The sequence below is a fragment of the Vigna unguiculata genome, chromosome 5, assembly GCF_037176805.1.
Source record: "Vigna unguiculata cultivar grain cowpea cultivar isolate G323 ecotype 2 chromosome 5, ASM3717680v1, whole genome shotgun sequence".
NCBI classification, from domain to species: Eukaryota; Viridiplantae; Streptophyta; class Magnoliopsida; order Fabales; family Fabaceae; genus Vigna; species Vigna unguiculata.
The window spans coordinates 10,448,259-10,470,105 of NC_140796.1; the positions used below are offsets into that span (position 1 = coordinate 10,448,259).

General features: G+C 31.5%; 3 protein-coding genes across 7 annotated transcripts; all 3 read left to right on the forward strand.

Annotated features, from left to right (window-relative positions):
• The first annotated feature begins 1,309 nt into the window (after positions 1–1,309).
• On the forward strand, positions 1,310–7,554 carry LOC114185932 (protein yippee-like). Of its 3 annotated transcripts, none has more exons than XM_028073900.2 (6): positions 1,310–1,446; positions 1,703–1,824; positions 2,994–3,037; positions 3,901–4,009; positions 4,104–4,159; positions 7,400–7,554. In XM_028073900.2, exons 2-6 carry the CDS (start codon positions 1,729–1,731, stop codon positions 7,440–7,442), a joined length of 348 nt encoding a protein of 115 aa, XP_027929701.1. In that variant the 5' UTR covers positions 1,310–1,446; positions 1,703–1,728; the 3' UTR covers positions 7,443–7,554. The 3 variants fall into 3 exon arrangements, with proteins under 3 accessions (XP_027929701.1, XP_027929700.1, XP_085529242.1); XM_028073899.2 differs by lacking the exon at positions 7,400–7,554 and adding an exon at positions 4,317–4,585; XM_085673116.1 differs by lacking the exons at positions 1,310–1,446; positions 7,400–7,554 and adding an exon at positions 4,317–4,585 and having other exon boundaries at positions 1,589–1,824.
• A 5,084-nt stretch (positions 7,555–12,638) lies between these two features.
• On the forward strand, positions 12,639–16,490 carry LOC114186054 (uncharacterized). The gene is made up of 6 exons (XM_028074054.2): positions 12,639–12,921; positions 13,103–13,249; positions 13,345–13,456; positions 14,298–14,412; positions 14,746–15,696; positions 15,956–16,490. The coding sequence occupies exons 2-6, from the start codon at positions 13,123–13,125 to the stop codon at positions 16,190–16,192; spliced, it is 1,542 nt and encodes a 513-aa protein (XP_027929855.1). The 5' UTR covers positions 12,639–12,921; positions 13,103–13,122; the 3' UTR covers positions 16,193–16,490.
• Positions 16,491–17,314: 824 nt separating this feature from the next.
• LOC114185699 (Protein kinase superfamily protein) lies at positions 17,315–21,453 on the forward strand. Of its 3 annotated transcripts, none has more exons than XM_028073574.2 (6): positions 17,315–18,019; positions 18,463–18,566; positions 18,649–18,796; positions 19,036–19,273; positions 19,571–19,721; positions 20,865–21,453. In XM_028073574.2, the coding sequence occupies exons 1-6, from the start codon at positions 17,944–17,946 to the stop codon at positions 21,222–21,224; spliced, it is 1,077 nt and encodes a 358-aa protein (XP_027929375.1). In that variant the 5' UTR covers positions 17,315–17,943; the 3' UTR covers positions 21,225–21,453. The 3 variants fall into 3 exon arrangements, with proteins under 3 accessions (XP_027929375.1, XP_027929374.1, XP_027929373.1); XM_028073573.2 differs by having other exon boundaries at positions 17,324–18,019; positions 18,505–18,566; positions 18,649–18,859; XM_028073572.2 differs by having other exon boundaries at positions 17,330–18,019; positions 18,649–18,859.
• Positions 21,454–21,847: the final 394 nt, after the last annotated feature.

The window sequence follows — 21,847 nt, forward strand, 5'->3', positions numbered from 1 at the left end:
GAGAATGCATTTTTTGTTTTGAATTCTAGAGTACACAAAATTTATATTTTAAAATTGTAAATTTAAAATAATTACATTTAAATTAACGTTATCTAAAGGACAAAAATATAATATAATTATTTTAATTTAAAATAATGGTTACTTAAAAGGTAGAATTAAAAAGAAAATATGTATAAAAAAAAGAATCCTTATATGAAATGAGAATCAATCTTTTAATCTCTTATATGTTATAATATAGGATAATAATATTTTGATTCACTTTTTTTTACTCACTTTTAACTCACCACTCTAATTACCCTTCAATTATCTATTTTGATTTTTTTTTAGTAGTGTAGTGTGATGTGATGATATAAGGGTGATTGGTGTGGTAGTTAAAAGTGGGTTAAAATATCATTATCCTATAATATAAAAGAATTAATTCTTTTCTTGACTAATTTTTTTTTTCAAATTTCATTGTAATTTTTTCGAATTGATTATGTGCTTGTCATGTGAGAGGGGAATCGATTATGCTTCAATTATGATAAAGAAGAATGGATTATCATATTGTATTTTGGAATCATTAAGCGTGAGAGAATCAATTCTCTGTTCTCTAGAATAGATTATGAGCCTTCATGTTCATTCATCTTCTCAAGCCAAAAACAATCTCACTCCTCCATCACCTAGAGAGCCATATATTTCATTTGGGCTTAGGTGTCTTTTCTTCCTTATCTTCTCAATTTTGCTAGAGATATATGTTTAGGATTACCCGCAAGTGCGATTGGCATTTGCTCTTTCAGCCTTTGCAAATAAAAAATCAGTAAAAACAAATACACCTTAAACACACAAAAAAGAAATGATAAGATTAGTCTTCAAGTAATTGATTTTGATATGTTATTATTGTAAAATTATCTGCACTTTACTAATTAAAAATTAGTTTTCCATATTTAAAGCTATGTTTATAAAAGTTAATTATAATAACACTAAGTCATAATAAAAACATAATATATTTTAATTAAATTCAATATTGGTATTTTTGTAAGGAATGAAAAAGATGAATAATAACAAAATTGTTTTTTTTTATAATATTATATTTTTATAATAATAAAACAAGGACGTTGCTAAAGAAAGAAAAATAAGATAAAAGTAAAAACCATTTCTGTTAGTGACTAAAAATGCAACAATATATATTGCATAATATAGATATGAATATTTCTTCTTCTACTCTGTTAAACTGTTGAAGTACTTGTTATTCATTCAAAAATGAAAGTTTTGAAACATAAAATATTTAATTATTGAGGTGACATGCACACAAAGTTTGTAACTAGTGTCATCATTCTCAAGGCCTAAGCATAACCCTTTCATACCACATTGTAATCGACAACCTCCAGAATTAGTATATTCATTCATTGTATTGCAGTACCACTCTTCTACCCTTCACAATACCCCTTCTACTCTTTCTCTTTCTTGGTAACCTTCCCATCAAAACCCATCTTCTCACTCACAATCACGTTTTTCTTATTCTAACTTTTTAATGCTTTTTTGGCTTTTGGGGGTTACATTGCATTTAAATTTCGAATTTTTACTGATTTTCTGGCTTGGCTCTATCTGGGTTCTCTTTGTTTCTTATTTTTTGTTTTTGGGTTGGCCAGTTTTAATTTTATTTTTTTTTTGCTGGGTGGTTTTTTAAAGAGTGTTTGGGTTAACTGTTTTGTGGATGGTCCAGGTTGATAGATTGGTGTGAAGAGAGTCATGGGAAGACCATTCTTGATCAATCTGGAAGGAAACTTCTATAGCTGCAAACACTGTCAAACACATCTTGCTCTTGATGACGACATTATCTCCAAGGTTTTTAAATCTTTTCTCTCTATATTTCCTTCCCTTGATTTTCAATTTGATTTCTTGGTGTCTGAATGTACAATTTTTAAGTGACAATTGTGGGTTTTTACTTGATAACTAGTTGATATATATTTATATAAGGTTTTTGTAGTTTGTTCCATACTGGTTGATCGTAATGAGAGGAATGTAGTGATTCACCCGAGAGAGAGAATAACGATGGAAGAACATAGTGTGGTAAACTCAGGTGGGGGATAAAAAATACCAGATGAGATATCCACGCCAATTAATATATTTTATCTTGTTGGGTTTATAAAACAGTGGCATTTCAGAACAGTGTTTGTGTCAAACAATGCTAACACTTAGAATGGCGCTCCTAAACAACAGTCTATTGGGAATACACACACATCACAATTTAAGAATTTCCTTTCCAACGTTTTCAATTACTAAACATTTATATATGGTTCCAATTTCGAGATACTTGTTGATGTTCTACTTTTAACCATCTGCAGTACTAGTTCATTAGTGTTTCTTACAAATTTGAGGATGAAGTGTGTGAAAGACATCTTCAAATAGGATATGTATCTTTAAAGGCTTCTAAAATTGACCATTTGATGGAATTTCCTAATTTAACTCTGCATTTATATTTGAATGATCCTGCTGCTAGTGTCAGGGAACATGGTAAAATCTTTTTGTCATTTGACATCCCTATCTGAACTTGTTTAAACTGTGGATTTTGTATCTGTCTTTGTATTCAAATCTTATAAATCAATAATTTATTTGCCAACTATGTTTCGATTTGAATCTATTTAAGAATTGGTATGTGATACCTTCCCATGAAACTTCTAGATCATTAAGATTTTCTCTCCCTGATTCTGCTATACTTTTTGAAAAATCATTTTTATAAGTGAGCGAAGTATTGGGAACGATTAGAAGTATTTTATAACACTTTAGGTTTTGTTGATTTACTGCAAGATGATTTTGTTGAAAAAGATCAAAGTCATGATATGTTTTTCACTCGGGATTGGGTTTGTCTACCTGGTGTTCTGCTTGTTGTTTTGGGAGGTATTGCCAATATGTGTTTGAATTGAATCCTTGATTGTACAGTGCATTTTGCAGACTAAATGTATGATCAAAATTTGGAACTTGTATACATTCTAACGCCCCTTTTCTTCTCTTAGTCTTTCCATTGCAGGCATGGAAAAGCTTATCTTTTTGATAAAGTGTAAGTGTTATTTAACTTCATCGCTACCACATTAACATAGGCATTACTTGGTGTGGATGTAGAACCTTTATTCTTGTAGGATTGTTGTGAATTATGTATATAGCCAATATACTAATGCATGATGGCTCTGGTATCATACCCCTTCTTTTACTGATAATTTCTTTTTTTCTTATCAAAACTTTAAAGTTACTTTGGTGTGGAATTTGCAATATTTTTTATAAAAAAGTTTCTTTCCAAATCTTGAATGTAGCAGTTCTCCAATTGCACCAGATGAAAATTGAAAAATTAAGATAACTGTTAGAAGCTAGGAGGCTTGGACACGCCTCATAAACGGTGTGTCCCGTGTCCGATATGTAATGGACACCGAAACACGTCGTAAAATTCATGTATCGGTGAAGTATCTAATTTGAGAGATATTTTTTGTCTTTGACATGATTTTGACATGACTTCATAATGTTAGTAATTACAAATGCAATAATTTTCTAAAAAACACAAATTTGTAAATTTATTACATAAGTTTCCATTATGATTATAAAAATAAGGAACAAATCTTATATGATCACTACTTTTCACTTTTTGGACATTAGATAAATAGATTAGATTCATTTTTTGTTAGATGACAATGTGTTTTGTTTATTATATTTGACTAATCTAGTTTATAGATGATTATGAGTATGTAAATACATAATGATCTAATATATATATAGATCCATGTCCTCGTGTTCTACATTTTGGAGATTACACATGTTGATCTGTCCGTGTCGTGTCCAATATCTGTGTTAGTATTCGTGCTACATAGGTTATAAGTTATTTGTTGTATAGGAATGCTTCAAATAACATCTTGTTAATCTATGTTATGACAGTGTGAATGTGACAATTGGAGAGAAAGAAGAACGGATGATGATAACCGGATTGCACACTGTTGTTGACTTATTCTGTGTTGTATGTGGGTCCATTGTTGGATGGAAATATGTAAGAACTAGCCTCTAAAGCTCATGTTTTGCTATTTACCTTTTACTTATCAAAAACTTCTGTTCTCAATATGTTTTACTTTGTTTCATTCTAGGAAGCTGCTTACGAGAAGAGTCAGAAGTACAAAGAAGGAAAGTTCATCCTTGAAAGGTAACCAGTTAGTTAATCTATATTCAGGCACACTCTACATGTTATTGAAGAACAACATGAAAAACTCATAAGAAACTGCATTTAAAACTCTGTTTTTTGAAAAATGATACCTTCTTTTAGTTCACATTTTGATGGAAAGGGCTTTATTATTGAGTAGGTATAAGGTTTTGGGATCTGATGGAAGCATCTACATGGAAGCTCAAGAAGTTCATCATGCATCAAGTGATGCAGATGATATTTGAAAATTTGCTCATTCCATGTTTAAATTGTACATTCTTCCTCAGCTTAGAACCACTATATTTGCAATGCACATCTCAGTGCTTGTGAAAGTTGAGTTCTATTTGATAGTTAGGTTAACGAATCAATGGCTTCAAGCATATTTTTTCTTGGAGGACACGTTTCATAAAAGAGTAATTTGGTTTTTTTAGAAGTTTAAAGTTGGTAAAGTATGTTTTCTGTATCAGAAATCATGTTTTCTAGAGATGGCTTTTGACCAAGTTTCTCAAAAGAATATTTTCATGAAAAATGTAAGAATCTAGCTTTTTATACTTAATACATATTTTTCAAAAACCAGAACCCAAATACAAATGATGTCACGGAGATAAAATATTTGAATTTGTTAATAATTGAACTGCTAAAACTCTCTTTATACCATTTAGTTTATGTGTATTTGTCATCACAAAAAGAAAATTTGGTGAAACCACATACTTTGTGAGTTAGATATAGATTTTTTTAAAAAATATATTTATTTTTCTGACCCTTTCAAAAGATGGGTTTTTGTAGGTTAAACTTAAACCGGCTAAAAAGGTCTATATTCATCCTAATTTGAACTGAAACATTTATTTTTACTGTTTTGAAATATAAATGAAATTATTTTAAAATTAAAAGCAACGGTGGTGGTGGAAAAATATTGTGATGATTATTAAGTAATAATTGTTGTACCAATTGTTCGTAAGTTGAAACAAAAAGTTTATTGAAGTGATGGAGCTGAATATGCTGTCAGATTTTCAGAAATTGAGAGGGGTCAAAATTCTCATAACCTTTTCTCTTTCAAAATACAAAAGACAACACAGCATATAGCTAATTCTTACTTTTTTATTCCCTTATATAATTTATTACTATATTTCAAATACTAATTTGATTTAGTGATTTACTTCTCTAAAGTATATGGTTATGTAAATTAGTAGGTATGATTTTACTCTATGCGAAACAACACATTTTTTATTATTTTTTGTAAATTTTGAAATTATTGTTTTTATTATTATAAAATTTGGTTTTAATTACAGTAAATCCATTTGATTCACATATCTTTAAATTTAGAATGTAAGTTTGTACATTCAAATCAAATATTTCCATTCTTTTTCTTTGCATTTAACTGTTAGAATCGATTTATAAAAACTTGTAACGCCTATCATTTTTTTTTCACGAACATTTTTTTGTTATATTGTCTACTAACTTGGTATAATAATAGAATGAAAGGGATTTAAAAAAAAAAAAACCTACATGTACAAAACTTATACATCCAAAATTTAATTTGTGAAATGTTGAATTGAATCTGTTTTAAATTTCAGAAGTTTTGCTTTCATGAAATATTTCCCTAAGTAGGAGGTGGAAGTATGTAAGTGTCTTTGTGCCACTACTAAGCAAAAGAAAACAACAAACCCTTTTTCCTTCTATGTAAGCTACAAAGTAAAAGTTGTATCAATCTACAAATCTCAATCTTAATGAAATGTGTGTTATGTTTCTACTTATGCACTTTTTAATTTTGACATAGAGTTTTGTGAACACCCATGAGTTGGTGTTTTGGGAAATGAAATTCCCTTCTGCCCATACTTTTCTCATTACCCTTTGAGAAGTTTGAGCACCTTCACGCAACTTGTTAAGCACCGTCATATGTGAAAAATGAACTCACTACCGTTATCACTTCTTCACGAAAACCTCGTTAGAAGCTTGTGTAAGGAACCATTGAAAATGATTTGAAATGGCACTTGATCAAACACTAATCACAAAAGATGAACACATACTAATAGGTGATGCAATCCTAACAAAGGATTAGGATGAAAGGACACTTATAAAATCAACTAAAGTAAAAAGGTGCAAAGAGTAGTTAAATATTACATTCAACGGTGGTCATAAATTATATTTTGATACAATTTAAATTTAATAAAATATAGTATATCTATAATCTAAATTCATTTAAATTAGATTTAATTGTTTAATATAATTTAAATTGAATCCACTTTGTTAATTAGATATAATATTATTAGACCTATTAAACATAGATTAGACCGACTCAACACAATCTAGCGCCAAACCAACTTATGTCAACCTAGGTCTAGTTAGTTCGGCTTGACTTAAGTTTGGGTCATCGTACCTCAGCATTGGTCAAAGCTTACTTGAGTTCACCTGGACCAGGACTTACTAGGCTTTACTTGGGCCCAAATTGACTTAACTCAACTTGGGTCCTTATTGACTTTGATGACACTACTAGACCTTGGGCCTGGGATGACTCGACTAGACCTTGGGTCCGAGATGACTTGACCCCACCCATCACCCGAGTCGACTCACCTTAACATTTTGCTCAGATCGACTCATTTTGAACTTTGGCTTGGGTCGACTTGTCTCGACCTTCAACCTGGTTAACTCATCTCGACCTTTGACCACGACAACCTATCTCAACCTCTAACCGAGACTAACTCGTCTTAACCTCTAGCTCAGACCAACTTGGCTCAGCATTCGACACGAGTTTATAACGTCACCAATTTCACGTTGCATTTAAAAGAATTCAACGTTAAAAATGTGCGGTGGAATTTTTTGTAAATAATTTTTTCAGAATTGACGTCGTATGCCCTCATAACATACGTCAAATTCGAATTTGACGCCGGACATAGGTAGTCCAACCTCCTTTAATGTCTGTTGGCCCTAGGTCTAATGTCCTTTAATGTCTGCTTTGAGAAGGCCCGACATCAATTTGCCTTTTAAATTTCAGAAATTGGGTCAACGCCCTCACCTTTCTCTTTCTCATTTGTGGGAAACCTCCAAAGTGCAACGACAATGACAAACTTTAGAAGGAAGTTCTTCAACTCATATCACTTCATCTTATTGTGTAGTGCTCGTTTGGACTCGAACTTTCATTGTCCACGATTGCATTTCATATTAAGGTTGGTTTGTTCCTTCACATGTATTCTAAAGGTTGTGTTTTTGCATTTTGACTCTTTTTTTTTTTGTATTCAAATGTAGGGTATTCAGGTCTGAGATATTGTTCACAAATTCAGAGTTGTGAAGATTTAGGGATGAAAAACTTCAAATTGGTCACAAATTCTAAGGTATGTTTTTTGTTTTCGTAGTATTTTTCACCCATTTTCCATACTTTATAGCTTTATTTAAGATACTTGCAGTACTTAGAAAATTATGAAATTTCTTGTGGTGTATTCTTGAATATTATATTGATTTTCCATGGTTTCAGTGGAGAAAAATATTGACACAAAATTAAGAAAAAAAATCATTAAATTAACGTTTGTTATCCCTACAACAAATGTCAATTAACGTTTGTTACAAAATAACAGACATCAATTTAATGTCTTCCACTGTGATGTCGGACCTTCAGCAAACATCAAAAGCCTAAAATAACATATGTTAACAGTCTTTTTTGTGTTAGTGGTATTGTTCAAATTCGTTCTAATTTTTAGTTGAATTCCTACATTTACGGGATACAAGTATGAGAATGGATAGTAGTCGACATTTTAAATTGGATACAAGGATAAATATGTAAATATATGTCATGTCCCCACTTTGATATTTCTTTTCATCCTCGTAAACGTTCCCTTTTTAAATTATTAAAACATCTTTAATTTATCAGGTAATCTAACAAATTTGTGTTGACTTTTATTTGATACTTAGTTTCCTAAGTTATTTCTAATATACACATAATATATTTTTAATTATTTGATATTTATACAATTGTTATTTATGTTCTTATTTGATATTTATTTGATTATTATTTGATTTTTTATTTGATATTTATACAATTATGATTTTTTTATATTTAATATTTAACTTTAATAAAAAAATTATATTATACTAACATTAAATATTTGATAATATCGTAATTATTTTGTTATGATTTTTATTTGTTATCATAAAAATATACTGATTTCTCAAAATAAAGACGAAAATAAAATAAAATAAAAATTTCATACCTATTAATATTAAGAATAAATAGTATAAAGATGTGCATGAAATAAGCCTAACTAATTAATCATCCTATCCCACGCGATTGTCATCCCATTTTTATTGAAATTATTTATTGGTGTGGGTGGATGAATAAATTGATCGTGATATTAATCTTATATTGATAGTAAAAAAAAGTCATTTATAAACCGAAATTTTTTGCTCGTTTGGTAATTAAGAGTAATTTTTAGTAATGTAGCGAAAATTTTAATCAAAAAGAAGAAAAAGGAGTGTTTTTAAGTATTTTCATTCCACCTTTATCCATCACTTTCCTTTTATATTAAAACAAGAGCAACGTAAAAAGTTATGTGGAACTTTTATTTTAGCCAATGACTTGAAATATATTATTTTTGTTATTCTAATTTCTAAATTATTTTATGAACAAAATAGTCTCCAAAAATATTAATTTTTTAATTGTTTTACCATATGAAATGTTGTCAATTGAGTATAAAGATTTTTAAAAAAAAAATAAGAGTTTTTAAGGAGAGTAAATTACATTGGTTCTCTTTGGGAGATATTAGTATTATGATAACTTCTCTTATGTTAAAAACAAACAATTTATTTATCAATGTTAAAGTAGATCACATATTTTCTTTATTCTAAAACACTTGAGTGCTGTATTCTATTCACTTTTCCTGTTAAAATACGTAGTTTAGTGCAATTATCTCAGCATCAATAAGAATATTCTTCAAACTATTTTTAATTAAAATATAAACTTTAATATTTTTAACTTACCAAGTTATTCTTTAACCACTTTTCCTACATCTGTAGCTTTTCTTGGCGAGGAGTTCCGAGAAAGTAAATACTTTAAAAAGTCACAATACAACTAAATTTGTTGTTGTTAAATAAAGGCTTCAAAAATACATTCAATGGAGAAAGGATTGAAAATTTTTGTTTTAGCAAAGCTTTAACAAAAAGTTAAAAATGGATAAAGATTATACACTCAAATATGTAGAGAAAGAGGGTGCACAACTTTTAATATAAAAAAAAAAAAGAACCACCTCATAATACTTATAGTTTTTTCTTTTTGTTAAAACGTAATTTACTCTGTTAAAAAACTACCTCATAAATAATACATTTTAAGAATCAAATTGTACATAACAAAAAATTTAAAAATGTAATTAAAATTACTTATATGGAACCAAATACAAATTAACGGCACTTCTAAAGAAATTGAAATTTACAAAAATGTTTTATAATAATAGAAATGAACTTTTTTTTTATAATTTTATTTGAATTGAGAGTATATATAGAATGTGATTAATAAGTTAGTTTGATTAACACAAAAGTATTTAATAAGTTGTTCTAAAATAATCTATGTTGGATGTTTATCATTTATAAATTATAATCTATATTTTTATTATTTTTAACTTCTGTTACCTATCTTTAAACTTCACATAAACAAAAAAATTCAAAATTTAAAAAAAGTTGATTAATAGTCATTAAATTAATTAATTTAAACAAAATAACTTATCCAAAGAAAATAATATATATAATTTAAAAATGAAAACATTAAAAGATTCAATGAAAGTGTAATTATTTTTAAAATACAAATAATAATATATTTTTTAAAAACATTTGAAATGAAAAATAAAAATATTTATGAGGGGTGATGAAACCTGGCAGTGTGTGGGGGCATTGATTCAGTGATGATGGTTGAGCAGTTCAGAGCCAATCATAAATGTTTTTTGCAAACTCTTCTCAATGGGACCCTCACAATCACAGAGGAGCGTCTTCCCCTAATCCAAATTTTGAACCGCACGATTTACGAGGACCCATCTTCTCTCTCCCATCACCACCGTCCGATATTTCTTTTCTACATCTCGATGAATCCAACAGCCCACGTTTCATCTTTGACCCATCACCATTTTTTAAATGTGTCACTCCCATCTTACCTTCTTACCCCCCAACTTTGAATTTCCACTCAATTAACATATTTCAATTTTGAATCATTCTAGATGACAACAACATTAAACTATTGATATACACTTCATTTGAGTCATAACATTGATGCTACATGTGATGATGTGCATCGGAGAATGTCTTTGTCCATTTTTTATACACCACACACACATATACATATATATATATATATATATGTAATACACAAAGTCTTTTTTTTTTTTGGTGGAGATAAAATTATTTTAGAGAATAGAAGTGAGAGTAAAATTCGTCTTATCGATCGGTTTAGTGAGTTTATTTAGATTTAAAATGTTTTATTATAATATTAAAATTATCAACAGTTTAATTTAATTATGATTTATTGAGTTATTTTATTGTCTATATTAAGATCACATTGTACTCGTCTGAGTCGGTTTTAACCATTGGTTTTGATACCATTTGTTAGGTTTATAGAGAGAGTTTCATTGGAGATAACAAACACTAATGAGACCTTAGTCGAATTACATAAGGCATTAACACCACTCTTAACTCAAAATCTTACGGCAATGAGTGTATGAGTCTTTATTCTTATATAATGTTCTACTTTCTCATTTCTAGTCAATGTAAACTTAGACTCACACTTAGATTCTTAACATGAAACCTCTCTCATTCATGTTTTTATTATTTGTAAGACAAAGGTAATAAATAAATAATTAATTAATTAATTAATGGATTCATCGAATTCATATGGTTTTTCATTTCAAAGGATAGATGGTATAAAAATGTGTTGTGCGCACTTAGCATATTTATAGGCAAATACCAACTAATTGTGTAATGCTTAGTGAAGAAATGGCAACAAGGACAAAAGTAATTGTAATTCACACTTTTTTATGCAATTACAAACAGGACAGAATTTATGTTTTTTGTTCTCTTCTTTTATTTTTTCACTTTTTAGTACATAGGTGCATGCATTTGTTCTTTCTGTGAACTCATTTTATTTTGGAATGATAATGCCCTACATGTTTCAAATTAAAAGAGTCATCGCTATTCAATAATAAAAATAAAAGACTCGCCTTTAATCAACGTAGTTTGGCACGTTATGCAAACCACTAAGAATAGGGTAAAAGATACCTAAACAAATGAATCTCACCCTACTTTTTGTTAACAAGTTTCGTACCTTAATTATACAAAAAATTACTAGATGTCAACTATTAATTAATAGTACATATACTTATTCATAATTATTTACTCAATTTTCACATGTTTTTTAGCCCATTTTTTGTGTTTTAGTTTTATAATTATACTCTTTTTGGGCATGTAGTTGTTATTTACAGGCTATTTACATGAGAATTATGTTGTTGTTGCATAAATGTTTACGATTTTTTTTAAATGTTTTTTTTTTTCTATTTTTTCATTACATCAACAGTTTAGTCGATTTTTTTCTCTTTTTATTTTCTTACCTTTTTTTACTATTTAATTAAATTATTTAAAAGCTTTTGTCGGTGTAAATTTTTATATATTATTGGAATAAATTTTTGAAAGTTCTAAGAAGATGTCCCGTCGTGTTTTTTGTATTTATTTCCCTTCGTACAGTTTAATCTAAGCCAACATTCATGTTATTCTTTATTATCTGTCTATTTTAATTTTTTTTTGGAAGAAAAATTGTTTTGTATTTTATAAGTTTATGATCCTTTTAATTATTATTATCCTTTTAATCATATTTTCCACACTTATTATTAATAAAATATTAATTATATTTTATCTTCTTAAACAAATAGATAAAAAGACAGATTTATTAAAAACGTGTATGAGATGTAAAGACCATTGATTTTGTTTGGTAACATTTCTTCCATTAAATAATAATAGTCTTTAGATTACATTTTCTTCTTTGAAATCACAGGTGCGTTTAAATTGCTTGTTGAATTTAATTTTCTACCAATTATAAATACATCAGGTCATCCCAACCCAATACAACTATCATAACTAATTTCATAAAAATAAATTTTGAATCTTATATAACATTTCATTTAAACATGTTCACATTATATTAATATTCTAAAATCTTAAATAAAATTTTGAATCATAAAAATTTAAAAAGAAAATATTTCTTTAACTTAAAAATTATTAAAATATAGATTTTATGGAACTTTAATATTAAAATAAAGTTATAAAGAAATCTTGTAAATAGTTTGTGTTTAATTTTCTACCATTTCAAATGGCAGCATCGTCATTAGTCTCAAAACCAGTGGACAAACTTTTCTAAGAAAGCAAAATAGAATCAAAGCAAAATATTTTAATAAAAGGCATTAATTGTGTCAGCGAAACAAAATAAATAAACCTTTCAGAAATTGAATTCAAATCTTTTGTTTTTATTATTACATGTCTTCCGTTTTCAAACATCTGAATGCCAACCAGACAAAGTTGCAAAGCAACTGCAACTGCAACGTCCAACCTTGTCAAGGCACTTCATCAATCACCAAATCGAACGTTTCGAATAAAAATAGGTTCTTCCTCTTCCAACGGAAACAGACACCACTCAATCCTCCTTCTCCACGTGACTCAACTCTTCCTCCAACACTAGCTGAGTTCTTAGCTTAAGCTTATTGCAGAAATTTTCTGTGCTGACCCATATTTTATTTCCTTGCATAACGGTAATTAATAGTTGTTGGTGCCTTTTTACCACACCCTTTTGGATCATCTTTCGTCATGTCAATTTTTAGGCTTTCAATCATTAAGTTTTGGCTGAAAGTATGAGGCTTTGGTGATTTCCACTTGGTTTTTGGCTTGAAGGGATAATCTAAGCGTGACTTTTTTTTTTTCCTTTGCATCTAGAGAGAACAGAAGCTGAGGTGATGGTGATGAAGGAGAGAGATGAGGAGCTCTCTTTGTTCCTCGAGATGAGGAGGAAAGAGAAAGAGAATGAGAAAAACAACCTTCTTCTCCTTGAAACCTCTGAAGAACTTGATTTGTCCAATCTGGGTATGTTTTTCTCGTATCATGTTTTTTGTGGCACTTGTTGTGTTCTATAATCCATTATTAACGATGCCTTTCTGTGTCATGTTATTTGACCACAGAATCCAATCATGGGGGCTCAATGAATTCTAAGATCGTGTCTTCGGTGCCACCGAGGAAGCATGGGGTTGAAGAGTTCTTGAATTCAGAGAATGACAAGTCTGACTATGATTGGTAATCTTCGACTTCAACTTTTGATTGCTGGTGGGGTGCGTGATTTGGACTTAGGAGTTTATAGATCTTGAATATTCTAATTAATTGAACCAAGGTTTTCTTGAGCATTTCGTTTTGTGTATAATCTGATGTAGAGAAATTCCTCGAGTCTAGATAGATGGAAGCTGTCATAATAGCAAAAGTGAAACTCCATGATTCGCGAATTTTTTAGGATGATTAAAGTGCATAGTTGAGTTTTTCAGCTGTCCCCATTCGAAGCTGAAAAGTCTTCTAATCCTCTTCAGTTTTTTCAATGACAAGTTTTGGTTGCACGTCTAACTCCAACTTCCACCTTTATGTTCCTGTTCTTATCAACCACCCGGGATAAATTAATTCATAATTATTTTGTTTCTTAAATATTTTATCTGTTAATCACACTCGGCTTGCAATCAATGGAGCTTTGTAATTTCCAATTTTAGTGCATGCTTGAATATGAGCTGAAAGTTTCTCCTAAGAAACAGATCACAATACTTTTCACGCGTCTTCTTCTGGCATTGATGCCAGTTCGCAGAAAAGAAAATCTATGACCACCTTAATCTTAATCTTTTATGATTTCAAATGCAAACCTTTAGAAGAGGAATCAGAAATGAAGTATATATCTTTTGCACAGTGCATTCATCCTTTCGTTTATTCGACTTTTCTGGTATGCTATTCTATAGCAATACTGAAAAGAACCAAGTTGCATAACACATATATTAGCACCTTTGTATTTTACCTCATTCGTAGTTTCTGCATCTGTATTACATTACCATTTTGGTCCATCATAATTACATTGTATTGACTAGAATTTTTCTGTTATCAGGCTTCTTGCGCCACCAGATTCACCTCTTTTTCCTACTTTAGAGAAAGAATCACAAATATCAGTGAAGAGTGAACATGAGACTCATAATGCTCGCCCAACAGCTTTGAAACCTAGGGTAAGCACCATTGTATATGACTTTTAGATGTTAGTTGGATGCACATACTCATAGCATAGACTATGTCTACACAATTCTGTCTGTTATTAGTTGAAATTTATTTGAAGTTACGAAATCATATGTAAAATTCATTAAATCAGAAGTGAGGCTCATCTTTTTTTGTTATTTCTTATAAACTTGAACTAATAATAAAGCATTTGGTCAAAATACTGTTTTAGAGACTATGTTGCTAGCATCTGGCTTTCATTTGCTAGTAATGTATTCTCCTTTTTTGGTAGGTTTAACTGATAAAATGCTTTCCACTTTCTTCTTATGTTGTATCCTGTATCTCAGGTCTCTAATATCCAAGTAGAACCTGCTTCAAGAAGCAATGTAGTTTCTAAGCATCATGCATCAGTGCCAGGAATAGGTTCTTTCACATCTGGTAGGAAACCTTCATCTGGAGCTCCAACCCCAGCCACTTCAAGATCTTCAACTCCCTCTGGAAGGCCAACATTACCTTCAACAGCCAAATCCTCTAGGCCCTCTACACCTACCTCCAGGGCTACCTTAACATCTGCAAAAGCATCAATTCCACCAGTGAGAGCTTCCACTCCTACAAGATCCACTTCCAGATCCTCAACACCTACTACTGCAAGGCCTTCCTTGGCACCCCCCAAGACATCTCAAAGATCAGCAACACCAACACTTAGATCATCAACTCCATCAAAGGCATTTGGAGTATCTGCTCCTCCTTCTAGGCCTTCATCAGCATCAAAGGCACGCCCTGGCCCTCCAGCTGCTAAGAATCCAGTGCCATCACGTGGAAGCTCTCCATCGGTCAGATCTAGACCCTGGGAACCCTCTCAAATGCCTGGTTTCTCTCTTGATGCTCCTCCAAATTTGAAGACATCATTGATAGATAGACCAGCTTCAGCCACAAGGACTAGGCCTGCAGCACCAAATTCTAGATCATCTTCTGTTGACACCAGTAGCAATGGAAAATCTAGAAGGCAGGCAAGTACCCCTACCAAAGGAAGAACTTCAACAGGGTTGGTCCACAATAATCACACCTCTATGCAAGTTTTGAGCAGAGCTCGTTTCACCGATGCTAATGATGAAAGCCCAGTTGTGATTGGGACAAAGATGGTTGAGAGAGTAGTGAACATGAGGAAGCTGGCTCCCCCAAAACATGATGACTATCATTCTTCTCGTGACAATGCCTACGGAAAATCATCTTCTGGTACCTCCGGATTCGGAACTACTCTTTCAAAGAAGTCCTTGGATATGGCTATGAGACACATGGTATGTCTTCCATTTATTCCATGTCTCATGTTTGATCTGAAATCAGTTAGATTATGAAGTTTTGATTGATGAACACAATAACATCACAAGAAAGATATTAATGCTTACAGATTCTTAATCTTTAGTGGAAGTATGTTACAACTTGTAATAAAATGTTGACAGGATCTGAATTAGATTACAGTTTTAAACAGCACTTAAAGTGATGATACACATTATGCAGCAATAAACTTGTAGTGTGTGCTTGGTTTTTGTTCCACAGGACATAAGGAGAAGCATCCAGGGCAATCTGAGGCCTCTTGTGACAAGCATTCCAGCATCCTCTATGTACAGTGTGAGATCAGGTAGTTCCTCAAAGAGCAGGACAGTGAGTGTTTCCGATTCTCCACTTGCCACAAGCAGCACTACCAGCTCTGAACCAAGTGTAAATAACAACTCCACATCCTATGATGGAAGTGAGATTGAAGAAAATGATTTTGGAAGTGATGGCTTGGCATGACCATTACTGTTCTAGCCACTTTATTTGTATGTGGTACAACAAAACAACACAGATATTCATGTGATACCATGTTTCCAAATAGATGTGCGAGTGAAAAAAGTTTGTAGTACAGTAGACTACTAGAGTTCTAAAACAATAGAAGTGTGCATCCAGAGATTTTATGAGTTTGTCGTAGGAAAATACTTGAGGATGTTCGTGTCCCGAGGATTGTTTGTACCGAACCTTGAACTACTGATTGACAATCTCGTTCAATTTTTACCCACCAAATCTACGACAGTTGCTTTGATTGGTTGAAGAAGAGAGGAAGTAGAAAACGAGATATGTTTTTAGATTAGTCGATAAAAGAGAAAAAAAAAATTTAATTCATTTTAGGTTTAAATATATTTTAAGTTCCTGTAATATAGTTTTACTTTTTATAGTCTTTTTTACTTTTATATTGTTTGGCATTTTTTAGAGGATTTTTATGTTCTTATTATTATTGGATTTTAGTCACTTGAATTAAACCGAGTTCTTGTTAAATTTTTATTTATTTTTAGTTCAACATGGTTGATAATGTTGAACTATTAAATTAATTTTATCGAGTTTGATCCATTTGACACTCAGGTTTTTCCAGTGATTTCACACTATTATTAAATTATTTCTATTGAAGATAATAAATAATCTAATGTCATACATGCCAAAATAAGCCGGACCATACCTTGTGAAAGCCCTTTGATTAACACTGGTGATGCTTCACTTAGCATAGTAATTAAGGAAAACTAGCAAGATAATTTGCATTAAGAAGAAGATAAGTTGGGCCAAGAGCGAATGGGCCAAGGTCAAAGCCTAAAAACTAGGAAAAGCCCATCACTAGTAGTATAAATAACAAGAAAATCCAGTTAGTTGATGATCTATAAACAACATTAACCCAAATACTTTTATAAATTGAAGTAAGGGAAAATTTGAACCCGAGTCATCTGTGCTTTCATGCAAAACGCACAGTATGGTGAATGTTAACCATATGGGTCCCACCAACTTTTTTTACATTTATAACAAATCACATAAGTCTTCAAACAACTCTCTCTCTCTCTGTATGAAAGAAAGTAAGAAACGGAGTCTTTATGTTTTCTCTCTGATTTTGTCTTTCTCTCATTTTCTTCTTTTCTCTGAATTCTGACTCAGTCATTTCTTGTCTTCGTAATCTTAGTCATTTTATAATCCATTATTGTTCATTATGTCAAGGAAATGTATAAATAGGAAAAAAAAACACAATAACAAAGCAAGAAATAAAAAATGGACAGTTACATGTCTCTTTCATAGTTTAACCCTTACTTCTTTAGATCTTTGTTGTCGCTCCTTGCCGTTGATAGCTTCCTTGACCCTTCATTCATTTTCTATTTCCTAAGCATTTATGGATTCACACGTTCCGTCCAACCCGGTGATACTACTACCTCTAATAATAAACTATAAACGCTTTACCTTTCTCTTTGTGAGACTAAAAACCTTAGCTTTTCAACCTTTTTAAGCTCCCATCAGTTGGAAAATTCAGAGTAGGGTTTTGGGTCTAACAGTGATTCAAATCATGCTGTGAAGTCTTTTACCCCTGCTTTGTATTCAAGTTTGCAACTTGTTTCAATGTTTTCCAAGGTAGTTTGGCTTGAGTGTTTTGTTTTCATCCTTGGTGGTGGTGGTCGGTGTGTGAGATAAATTTGAAGGAGAAATGTTGTTTGTAATTTAATGGGAGCCTAGGAGACTGGAACTGGGGCATAGCCATGTTTTGTAATTGTTTTGGTGCTTTGAATTGTTTTGGAAGGAGGGATGATCCAGCGGACCAGCCACATGAACAAGGTACTAAAAAGGAGTATAGCTTTGAATTGCGAATTGCAGCATGGGTCAACTGTTTGTGTCAAATTGAATAGGTTGTTGACTTTGTAATTGTCATGGTTCATCCTTCTCTCTCTTGCATCTTTCTATATATTTCCTGCTGAAAGGGCTACATATGTGTTCTTACGAAGGTTGCAATTGCCTATTTATTGGAAGGAATGAAGGGATGATTTCTTAATGCAGAAACTGCATTTTTGTGGAAAGAGTTTTCTTTTTTCTGTCTGTCAAATTCCACAATTGAGAACCTGGAGACAACATTATTAAAATTGTTGCAGGTCCTTGTGTGAACTGTGGCTAGTTGCTAATATTGAAATGGTCCCAAATTTACATTCTTGGTTTCTTTGTACTGTCTTTATGAAAAATTTGAATCCTGTGATTTATTTAAGTTTATGTTTTTGATCCAATAGTTGTTGCAACTAAAAAGTTTACCTATAACTCATTGAGATCAGCAACAAACGATTTTCACCCATCGAGCAAAATTGGTGGAGGAGGTTATGGAGTTGTCCACAAGGTGAGAGTCATGACTATCAATTTTTATTTTCCTTATGTTCTTGTTAAGAAGTAAACTTTAAGACTGTCATTGATATTTGCAGGGAGTTTTAAGGGATGGTACTCATGTTGCCATCAAGTCTCTTTCAGTTGAGTCTAAACAAGGGGCTCGTGAATTTATGACAGAAATTGATTTGATATCAAATATTCGACATCCAAATCTTGTGGAACTGATTGGCTGCTGCATTGAGGGTAGTAATCGAATACTGGTTTATGAGTTTATGGAGAACAATAGCCTTGCAAGCTCTTTGCTTGGTAAATACTAGTACAATTTAAATATATATTTGGATATGATTCTTACATAAGTTTGATTAGTTTGAAAGTTTTCAGTGACTTCCCTGTTTGGTTTGGTTATGATGCTGCTTAAATCAGCTAATCGAGGGGCTATTTACGAATTGGTTTGTGCTAATGCAAGGAGAACACTTTTACAGGTTCAAAGAGTAAATATGTTGCTCTGGATTGGCCAAAGAGGGCTGCTATTTGTCGTGGCACAGCTTCTGGTCTACTTTTTCTTCATGAAGAGGCTCAACCAAACATTGTTCACAGGGATATCAAGGCCAGTAACATATTGTTGGATGGGAATTTTAATCCGAAAATTGGGGATTTTGGTCTTGCAAAACTTTTTCCGGACAATGTCACCCATGTTAGTACTAGAGTTGCAGGAACTGTGTAAGCACAAATATATCTATTAATGTTTCCATTTATATAACTGGTGCCAGATTTTTTCTATTAGTAATTGCTTGTACGTAAGTTCAGCCTTTCTGTAGTCATTTGAACTCCAATATTAATCTCCAGACACAGATTCTTGAAGGAAAAAGTTATCAGTATTCTTAACTTCTATAGCTTCTTATGTAGACAATATGAACACTATTGTCTCACTCATTTTATCAGTTTGGTTACATTTTGATAATTCTTTATAAGAGACATGGCCATAATATTAAACCAAATTTACCTTTTCTGTTGCAGGGGATATCTTGCACCAGAATATGCACTTCTGGGACAACTTACAAAGAAGGCAGACATTTACAGTTTTGGGATTCTCATGCTTGAAATAATCAGTGGGAAAAGTAGTAGCATAGCAGCATTTGATGAGGACTATCTGGTTTTAGTGGAATGGGTATATTTTTTTTACTCTCGAGTATGATTAATATTGATTTGATACAATGCATGGTAGAATCTTCTCTTGGCTTATTTAATTTCAAGATATATAGGAGCACATAAAGATAAATAATAAAGTCATAAATACTAGTAGGATGCTTGAGAAGGGGGTTTAATCAAGCCCTTCAAAACGTTATCTTGTATAACAAACTTAGAACTGAAACTTGACAAAGAATTTAGTGCTGATAAAACTTTTAGCAGACAGGTAATTGATAAACCCAGAAAATCAGAGGCTTAGCAATATCAATTAAAATAAAGAAGATAGAAAGAGAAGGAGCTTGTGCAGCTGGTTTTATACTGGTTTGGCCAGGTTGGAACTTGCGTCCAGTCCCCAACAAGAGGTGAGATTCTCACTACTCACTACTCAGAAGCAAGTATTCTTTGAGTTTTGACCTCTTCAGCCTAATTAAAGTATACCAATTCACACACTAAGCACATTGGTTACTTACTAACCTACAATTCTAGAACACAAGATAGACATTTCAGCCTAACAGCATAGTTATCAATAGCAAAAGATAGCAATTTAGAAGAATTTAGATTCTCTACTGGATTTTTCTATATTATTTTTCTGTTGTGCTTTCAAATTACACTGATGGACACTGATTTTGATGTTTTAAAATATATTGAAAAGATTTTTAAAGTACCAACATCAGTGTACTTTTAATCTCCAATAGAGGACAACACCAAAAAATCAGTAGAAAATCTGAACTCAATTTAAAGCAGCCATGACATGCCACACAGTTTGTGAACTGTACCTAGAGAGAGGCTTTATGGAAAACCTAATTTTTCCCTTACAACAGCATTGTTTTGGGGGATTTTAAGGGACAAGGTTGAGATTTCCCTACCCATTAATTTGTAAAATTCTTAGTTGTATGTAGCTTTCCTCATTTCATATCCATACTGTTAGGTTGAAATGTTGTTGAGTTTTACGTCACCTCCAACTCAACTCAAAACTTCAAGACAAACATAACTCAACTCAAAACTTCAAGACAAACATAACTCGAAAAATAAAAATTGATGCATCCCTTTTAATTATTGTTGATCATAAGAAAAAGGAGCAGAAATATATTCATTTTTCCTGACTCATCATTCATGCATGCAGGCTTGGAAGCTGAAAGAAGAAAATAGGCTTCTAGACCTTGTTGATTCAGAATTAAGTGAGTATGATGAGAGTGAGGTGTATCGGTTCCTTGTGGTGGCTCTGTTTTGCACCCAATCAGCTTCTCAGCATAGACCAAGCATGAAACAAGTATTGGAAATGCTTTCCAGAGAAGTTCATCTTAACGAGAAGGCTTTGACTGAGCCTGGAATCTACAAATGGCAGAGCACTGGAAAAAGGGGTGGTTCTTTGAATGAGACATCATCTCAGGCAATCAAGCACAGAAAAACTGAAAATCCACATGAAGCAGCTTCAGCTCACTTCAGTGGTTCAGATATTGTGACAGAGATGCTTCCAAGATGATGATGGTGTTACGTACATAATAGTGGAATGTGATAATGTTTATCATTGTAGTTTTTAGGAATAAGATCAATGTGTTTCCAAAGGAAATATAAGATCATGGGAGAATTGGCCTTATTTCATCAGCATGTATATGTGTGTGTATGCTTTATACTTACTCTACTTAGCTATTTTTCTTTTCTTTCTGCTGTTAGCAGTGTGATAATAGTCTTGCTTCTTGTCAATCCTCAAAGATATAGGGTTTTTCATATAGTCTATGTTTGGATGGATTTCTTCTTACGAAATAAGAGGAAAAATATGAATTTGTTTCCTTAAGTTGAAATTTAATTGTAAAATTTAAAAGCAAAAAAATTAGAGAAATTAATTAAATGATAGAATTTTTATAAACTAATAATATACAAATTATTTTTTGTTTATAAGAACTTTATTTTATTTTATTTTTCTCATAAAAGTTCATAAAAAACTTCGTTCAAACGTCTTCTGAGTCACCTTTCTAAAAAAATGTGTGAATATGTTGTCTTCTTTGTCATATTTGAAAATTACCTTTTTGACAAAAAAATATTTTGGCAAACTTAACTAAAAATGGAATTAAAGTACATTAAAATTTGTATTAAACAAAGTTTCTA